This window comes from Schistocerca piceifrons, chromosome 9 (genome assembly GCF_021461385.2).
Source record: "Schistocerca piceifrons isolate TAMUIC-IGC-003096 chromosome 9, iqSchPice1.1, whole genome shotgun sequence".
NCBI classification, from domain to species: domain Eukaryota; kingdom Metazoa; phylum Arthropoda; class Insecta; order Orthoptera; family Acrididae; genus Schistocerca; species Schistocerca piceifrons.
Window position 1 is genome coordinate 136,668,916 of NC_060146.1, and position 7,561 is coordinate 136,676,476.

At 44.2% G+C, this 7,561-nt stretch overlaps 1 protein-coding gene across 1 annotated transcript; it reads left to right on the forward strand.

The window, feature by feature from the left end:
* Positions 1-2,068: 2,068 nt before the first annotated feature.
* Positions 2,069-6,700, forward strand: LOC124717245 (cuticle protein 6.4-like). The gene is made up of 2 exons (XM_047244047.1): positions 2,069-2,200; positions 6,266-6,700. The coding sequence occupies exons 1-2, from the start codon at positions 2,186-2,188 to the stop codon at positions 6,515-6,517; spliced, it is 267 nt and encodes an 88-aa protein (XP_047100003.1). The 5' UTR covers positions 2,069-2,185; the 3' UTR covers positions 6,518-6,700.
* The last annotated feature ends 861 nt before the right edge of the window (positions 6,701-7,561 follow it).

Consider the following 7,561-nt stretch of genomic DNA (forward strand, 5'->3'; position numbering starts at 1 on the left):
ACGCCGAACCTAATCGTAGCCATTCCTCTGAAGGCAACACTTTGTTTTCACATCTCCTGAGCTACTGGTCGGCCGTGCCGCGCTATATAACGACATCTGACAGTCCCGTTTTCCCACCACCGCTCACAACCCAGGTGGTGAGCTAGAGGTACCATCTTCAACAGGCCTGCTATAACCTACCATATGTTTTTCTAGAATTTGTTCTTAACGTATATTGAAAGATAGCGTAACTGCAACCACTCACTCTTTTATCATAATTTGATTTGTCTTTACCAGTTTCATGCTGATCTGCCCATCTTCTAAAGGAGGGCGGAAGTATGAATTTAAGTCATTTGCCTATGTTTCGGTTGCAAAGATTTTATGTTCGGTGTCCGTCCATATAGTTTTTGGTTCTAAGAACCTCTCAAGGCGAATGCTGCGATTATGCCCTAGAGAAGCTTTGGCCTATAAGATAGTCTTATTATTTTTTGTTAGGGAATATTTTCCAGATTTCAAAAGATATTTGGCCGAGTTTGAGTCGTTTCCAGCGAACACCACGAGGAGGTAGTCTCTTTGCGTCCCCCATTAAATTTATTCACAATATTTACAAGATTTCCAACGATTACATTAAACTGCTTTCCGATATTTACAAATTATTCAATGATTCTGATGTTTTCTATGTCATTGTAATTTCTGTGCGTTGTCCACACACGTCAGAAATGGTTTCAAGTTCCCATCAGTTTGGAGTTTCTTTAAAACCTTTGCAATAGTTTCTTCAGTCTTCATTGCCGACTTTTTTCTTCTTTTCCTATCAAATTACTCGTTCAAACTGGTGACCATTGTACTCTGCATCTTACCGAAGATTTTTCACTAATGAGTGAACACTCGGATGAACTTTGGACGCCGCGCGGGATTAACCGAGCGGTCTCGGGCCCTGTGCGGCTGGTCCCGGCGGAGGTTCGAGTCCTCCCTCGAGCATGGGTATGTGTGTTTGTCCTTAGGATCGTTTAGATTAAGTACTGTGTAAGCTTAGGGACTGATGACCTTAGCAGTTAAGTCCCATAAGATTTCATCGACATTTGAACATTTTTTGAACTTTTGACATTATTGTATTTATTCTCCGGTTCCATCCTTCTGAGACATTATTTGTGCGATGGCGCCTTACAGTGCAATTATGTATCTGTCTCGGCGTATGCTCGTTATCCAGCCACTGGTCAGCAGAGTCGTGATAAAAGTCCTGAAACCGAAGGAGGTGGCGCAGTGGTTAGCAAAACACTGCTTCAAATGGCTCTGAGCACTATGGGACTTAACATCTGGGGTCATCAGTCCCCTAGAATTTGGAACTACTTAAACCTAACTAACCTAAGGACATCACACACATCCATACCCGAGGCAGGATTCGAACCTGCGACTGTAGCGGTCGCGCGGTTCCAGACTGAAGCGCCTTGAACCGCTTGGCCACACCGGCCGGCTAGTGGTTAGCACACTGGACTCCCATTCGGGAGGACGACGGCTCAAACTCGCGTCCGGCCATGGTGATTTAGGTTTTCCATGATTTCCCTAAATGGTTTCAGGCAAATGCCGGGATGGTTCCTTTGAAAGGAAGCAGCCGACTTCCTTCCCCATCCTTCCCTTTGCCCCCTGCCCCAAAAACAAACAAATAACAAAGACTCTGTATAGGGAAGACTTTTGATATCTGTGAGCATTGACTGACAAGATCTATAGTAGTGTTTACTGTGCTCGCAAGCGCTTTGCACCAACAACATTGTAATGGCAAACGTCAAACACTATTGAGGGTCGTATAAATGTCACTACAGCTGAGTGGATGACATTTCTTGATCCGCGGGTCGCCTGCTGAGGGCAGGTGGCGCAAAGGAGTGTTTCAAGAAGCGGTCGCGGAGAACAGGTGGGGCGCGCGTTGGAGACTGACAGATGGTGTGTGTCCGGCAAGCTGCCCAGGGTGACCATCGTTCACAGCTGTTACCTCCGCCACCTCCCCCCCCCCCCCCCCCTCTCCACCAGTCGTTTCACCAAACGGGAGCATAACATGTCGCGGTCACCGCTGGAGTCCGGACGGCCTCCAGTCAGTGCCACGCCTCGGGGACTGGAAGCCTCTATATAAGACTGCCCCTCCCAATGCAGACGTCAGCATTCGCCCGCCACAGTTTTCAGCGCAGGAGAGGCAGCCAACCAACGATCCCCAGCCATGATGAAGTACCTGGTAAGTGTGCTGGATAGCAGCACATCTCAGGCTATGTGTCTGTATACATATTCTATTTTGCAGACGCGAACCTACATAGGGAGAAACGAGCACCATGGTAGAATAAGGGTAATCAGAGCTCGTACGGAAAAATATAGGTGTTCGTTCTTTCCGCGCTCTATACGAGACTGAAATAATAGAGAGTTGTGAAGGTGATTCGATGACCCGTCTGCCCCGCAAAAATGTGATTTGCAAAGTATTCATGTACATGTAAGATTTGCAACAATCATTTTAGGGTACATCCATACCCGGCCATTTGAACGGAGTCGTATCGTGGGGCTGTCGGAAGCTAGACGGACATATCGGCAGATTACTGCACGTGTCGGACACATTGTATTGGTGATGTGCCGCTGCTTTCAACAATGGTCCGTCAAACATTCCCACACCTGGTGACCAGGTCCGCGGCGGATGCAAATAGGTGGTGGTGAAGGGGGGGGGGGGGAGGGAGGCGCACGCTGTTCGTTCGTTTCTTCCGTCAGTTATCGAGTAGTTGTACTTCCCTCTGTAGCACGAGCGTCCGCGTCATTGTATTTTATACGTTTCTGTCTGGCACATAACTACGAGAAAAGTCGCGGCCATTCCAGTGATCTCGATACGTTATTCTGTCTTGCATTTTTTCGAGATAAGTTGTGAATATTCTACTGTTTTCTTTGTACAGAGAACCTACGATACTTAGCGTTCTAAATACCGACTACTCGCCGAATAGGAAGCTAGTTTACATTCAGAAGCATAAATATTAAGACTGAAGAGTGGATAACTAAAAAGTTCTAGTTGTAGCAAGTACAAGTGTGAAGATTAGTAAGAGTGGTCAATTGAGTGTGAGGTATTAATAATAGTAATTCACATTAGTTTCTCAGTAAAAATATTCGTAACAATATATTGTAACGAGTCTCGTAACAGAATCGTAACAATATTTTTACTAATTACGCAACAATAGTTTCCCATATATAACTCGTATTATGAGTTAGGTATGGGAAACTATTGCTGCGTATATCTCCGGTAATAGTGACTTTCGAGAAGATTCCCTAAAACGCATTGTTATTGTAAAGGACCTCTATCGAATGCACTAGAAAGGAACAGAAACGGCAATAAAAGTTCCCCACACAAACTGCTGGATGGCGTCATCCTTGGAAACTCGCCCTTGTATTGTATTTCGTAAGATACATATTCGCTCATCGCTTTCACCTGCATCTATTCCTACGGTAGAAAGAAGTTTTGCAACATTGCGAGGTACAAAGACATGGCTGAGGTCGACAGTGAAGGAGGATAGACTTAAATAATGACTTAGCTCTGTTGAACACTCTCCCTGACGTTGATTGTCCTATTGACAACGCAATTTTACAGAAAGAGTAGGCGCATAGAATTCATCATTTAAGGAAAATGGCATTGTCTTGTGTATGTGTCTAATCAGTATAAATAAAACTTCCTTAAACTTTGCATGTGACTTGATTACTTTTTACTAAGTAAACGAAATGAATGGCATTGTTGGCCAGGAGGTCCCATTCGGGTTGGGTGCCAAGTGAAAGTCTTATTTGAGTCGGCGGTATATTGGGCGACTTGATGCCAATGATGAGGATAAAATGATAATGACTATACGACACCCAGCAGAGAATATCTCCAACCCGGCTGGGGATCGAATCCGGGCCCAGTGCATGGTAGGCAACAACGTTACCACCCAGCCAAGCAAGTGAACATGGTAAAACTAAAGGTAGCTCAAGATTTTTTCAGCGCCCCCTCCTTGAGGTTTTCCTGTATCCGCCACTGGACCACGTTGTGGATATCTGCATAGCACAGAGCTAAGTCAACATCGACACATTGTGCGAGCGCTAATGGCCGACTGAACATCATCCAGGAACGAAATCCAGCCACATGTCGCACCTGCTGTGGCTTCAGGGTCCATTAGGAACGGTCTGCTTCCGTGTGCCCTTGGCCTGGCTATCACAGACACCACGGCATAGCCAACCATTTCTGCTCTGCGTTAGTCGTAGTGATAGAGCTGGCTGGAGAGTGGAATGGAGGTCAGTTGTGTTCAGTGATGAGAGAAGCTTCTGTCTTATGCGAGTAATGGACATACGAGTGTATGATGTAGAGCTGGTAAAATGCCTATTCGTCCACCGGCTCCATCTCAGGGTTTTTTGTGGGGAAGGCCATCAGTTGTAGTTCACGGTCAAATTTGATGTTTCTGCAGGTCAAGATAACCAGTAGCTACATTACACAGGTACTCCTGCCTTTTTTCCACAGGAAGGTGATGTGCTTTTTCAGCAGGACATTGCACGTACGTACGACTGCAGCGACGTAACGTGCTTTTTGAGTTGTTGAACAACTGCCCTGGCCAGCAAGATAACCATATCTCTTGCCTGTTGAACACGTTTGGGACATGATGAATTGGGAACTTACTCTTAGTCCAGGGTCTGCAGGGCCTGCCGAATTGCAACTGGAGACTCAAGATGCTTGGGACAATATATCGCAGAACGTCATTCGGCACCTTTATGTGTGTTTGCACGCGAGAATACAAGCCCGAATTGCCTCCAGAGGTGGTTACACCAACACCGACTCAAAGGACGACCTCGGCGCTTGTTGGTGACGTCACGTCAGCTAGAGAGGGTGAACGCCATGTCTGTTGCAGGCAGAAACGCCTGGGCGTGCTTATCACTATAAATGTCTTATTTGTGGACAAAATGTTTGGTATTGTTTTGGATTCTGCAGTTTTATTTAGATGAAAGATTTTCTTATTATCGTGAAGCTACAAATGAAGATTATAGTTCTGTATTACTGAATCCTGTCGAAACAAACGTAGATCAATATGAGAAGACGTTTCGCCCCATTGCAAGCTTCGAAAATTTGCATTCAAGTAACTACATTTACTCGATCCATTTTGCTATCGAAACTTACCCCAAACCCCTTACAATGAACTCGTTTCTTTTATTTATTTATTTTATTTTCGTTTGACATCGTCACTGGAAATGTGAACTAATTTACATGTGTAAATGTCCAGCTGGTGCCAGTCATCAGATTACAGTCGTTTTCAACGAAAGGAATTCTAAACAGGAAACAAAATAGCTTCACACATCGAGTATACGGCAGAGCTTAAACTTTTTTGAACATGCACATTAGAAAAGATAAATATTCCCCTCTTGCAACTGAAAGGAGAAACTTTATAAGATAAAAAAAATTGTTTGTTAAAACAAGTATCTCTCTTTTGCCTCTTGTTCTGTCCCCCAATCCCTCCCCCAACGTGTACAATCGCAAGATATTTCATTAACATTCAGTGCTTCTCACTCCATAGTCAACCAAGATACCTAAAGAAGAGCACCAATATGTTCACAGTTTCTTGTAAAGGCAACCCAGTACGAACGTAACTTCCTCAGATTTACAAATAAGGTACAGAAGCACGAATTATGTTGCTGCTGGACCATGAAGTTATTTTTGTATGTCAATCCTTAAAACAGGTGGAAATTTAAGTTCAGGAGTACACTATTTGTTAAGAAGTGTAATGAATTTCACAATTAATTGATTGCAGAAATCTCTCAGAACAATGTGTGTTGGTCAACTACCGCCAATAGTTTCACATTTTCCTGTGTCAGGGAGGGAGACACCACCATTATGAGTATGCCTGCATCAGACCTGGCGTTCGCCGTGCCTACCTGACGTGACGTCACGAACAAGCGCCTAGGCCTTCCTTTGAGTCGGTGTTGGTTACATGGTGTACTGATGCTGCCCTTTTGGCACCCTTTACTGCGACTTGAGTGTTACATTTGGTCTGAGTTTATCATATACAATGATGAGCTACCTATCACCTATCAATAAAATCTCCTCGTCCTTGAGGGTGATACACACTTTCCCCATAGTGTATATCAAATATAATGATAGAACCAAGACGGAATCCTGTGGAGCACCTTGGGTAAAACCTTCACAGCTTCAAAAGTTGGGCTTTCTGATTAATCAGATAGGTTCCTGGTGTTTTGAGCTACTGAAGCGGTGCCTAGGTTAGTATTCCTATACGTGATACCATCCTCGACTTTGCAGGTCCTGGTCCTGTGCCTGTTCGCCGCCGTCTTCGCCGCTGAGGAGTCCGCCCCCAAGGAGAAGCGCGGCCTGGCCTACGCCACCGGCCTCGGCTACTCCGCCCCCCTCGCCTACTCTTCTGGACTCTACGGTGGATACGGATATGGATACCCCGGATATGCTGCCGGTTACTACGGCCTCGGCTACCACGGTCTGGGATATGGCGCAATCGGCTACCACGGTCTTGGCTACTATGGTGGCTACCACTACTGAGATTCGCACATTCACGTGCCGCTCCAGTCCTGACAATCCTCTCCCCTCACATCCACTGAGCCCTGCCAGCAAGTAACTTCCAACATACATTTGAGTATATGAGATCTGATGTTCATTTCCAGCTGTTGCAGTAGCTCGTAATCGTCACTGTAGAAAATAAATCATCTCCAACTTATAAAACAATGTTTTGTTTTTCTTCTTAAGCTACTTGACCAACATAAGAAGTAAAGTAAGAACTCTTGAACATATGGATATGATGAAAAATAAACATGTTGATAGATATCTGTGGTCAAAAGAACCTAGTGCGATATCAGTATATGGATCATGATGCGAACTGAACAACCAGAGGACAAGGAGCAAGTTTAGTATAAGTCAACTGGTAAGTAATTAACCATTTACATAAAAGGATCCACAAATGGAATTCCAAGAAAGGTGCAGTTACAAGGGAGCTGTGGTACATTATACTAGGTATACTGCCACCACACTCAAGATGTATATCACTAGACCGCTGACAAACAAATATATTGAGAAAATGAAGAGGTACTGGGAGTAATAAATATAGCGTGTACAAATTCCTCTTGATCCTGATGGATAGATGCAAATTAAGTAATCAATGTTTCTCTTTATAGCCGATATTTTTTCCGACTTTGACCTATCCAGGAACCACTTACAGTTATCAAAATTCATTCAAGTTACCTCTTTATCCCAGATTTATTTCTGGCTGATTTGTTATTTCCTTTATCCAGTGTTTGGTAGCCTTTAGTTTGGTGATTAAGTTGAAGATTTTGTTTGTGAATCAGCATTCGCTCTTTCTTGAGAGGTGCACATAAAACGTCAACCTTCTCTCGCGTCTAGGGCCTGTGATCTTCTACACCGGTTTATACAGATATTAATTCTTCCTCTTCACTTTTGTGGTCTGATAAGCTTCTTAAGATTGTCCTTTACTTCTTCTCTACTTCTTCTATTTTTCGTCTCTTATTCAGTAGTAAGCATTCTGAAATGTAAAGAGCTCTTGGCTTAACAAACCTAGTGTAGTGGCTAATC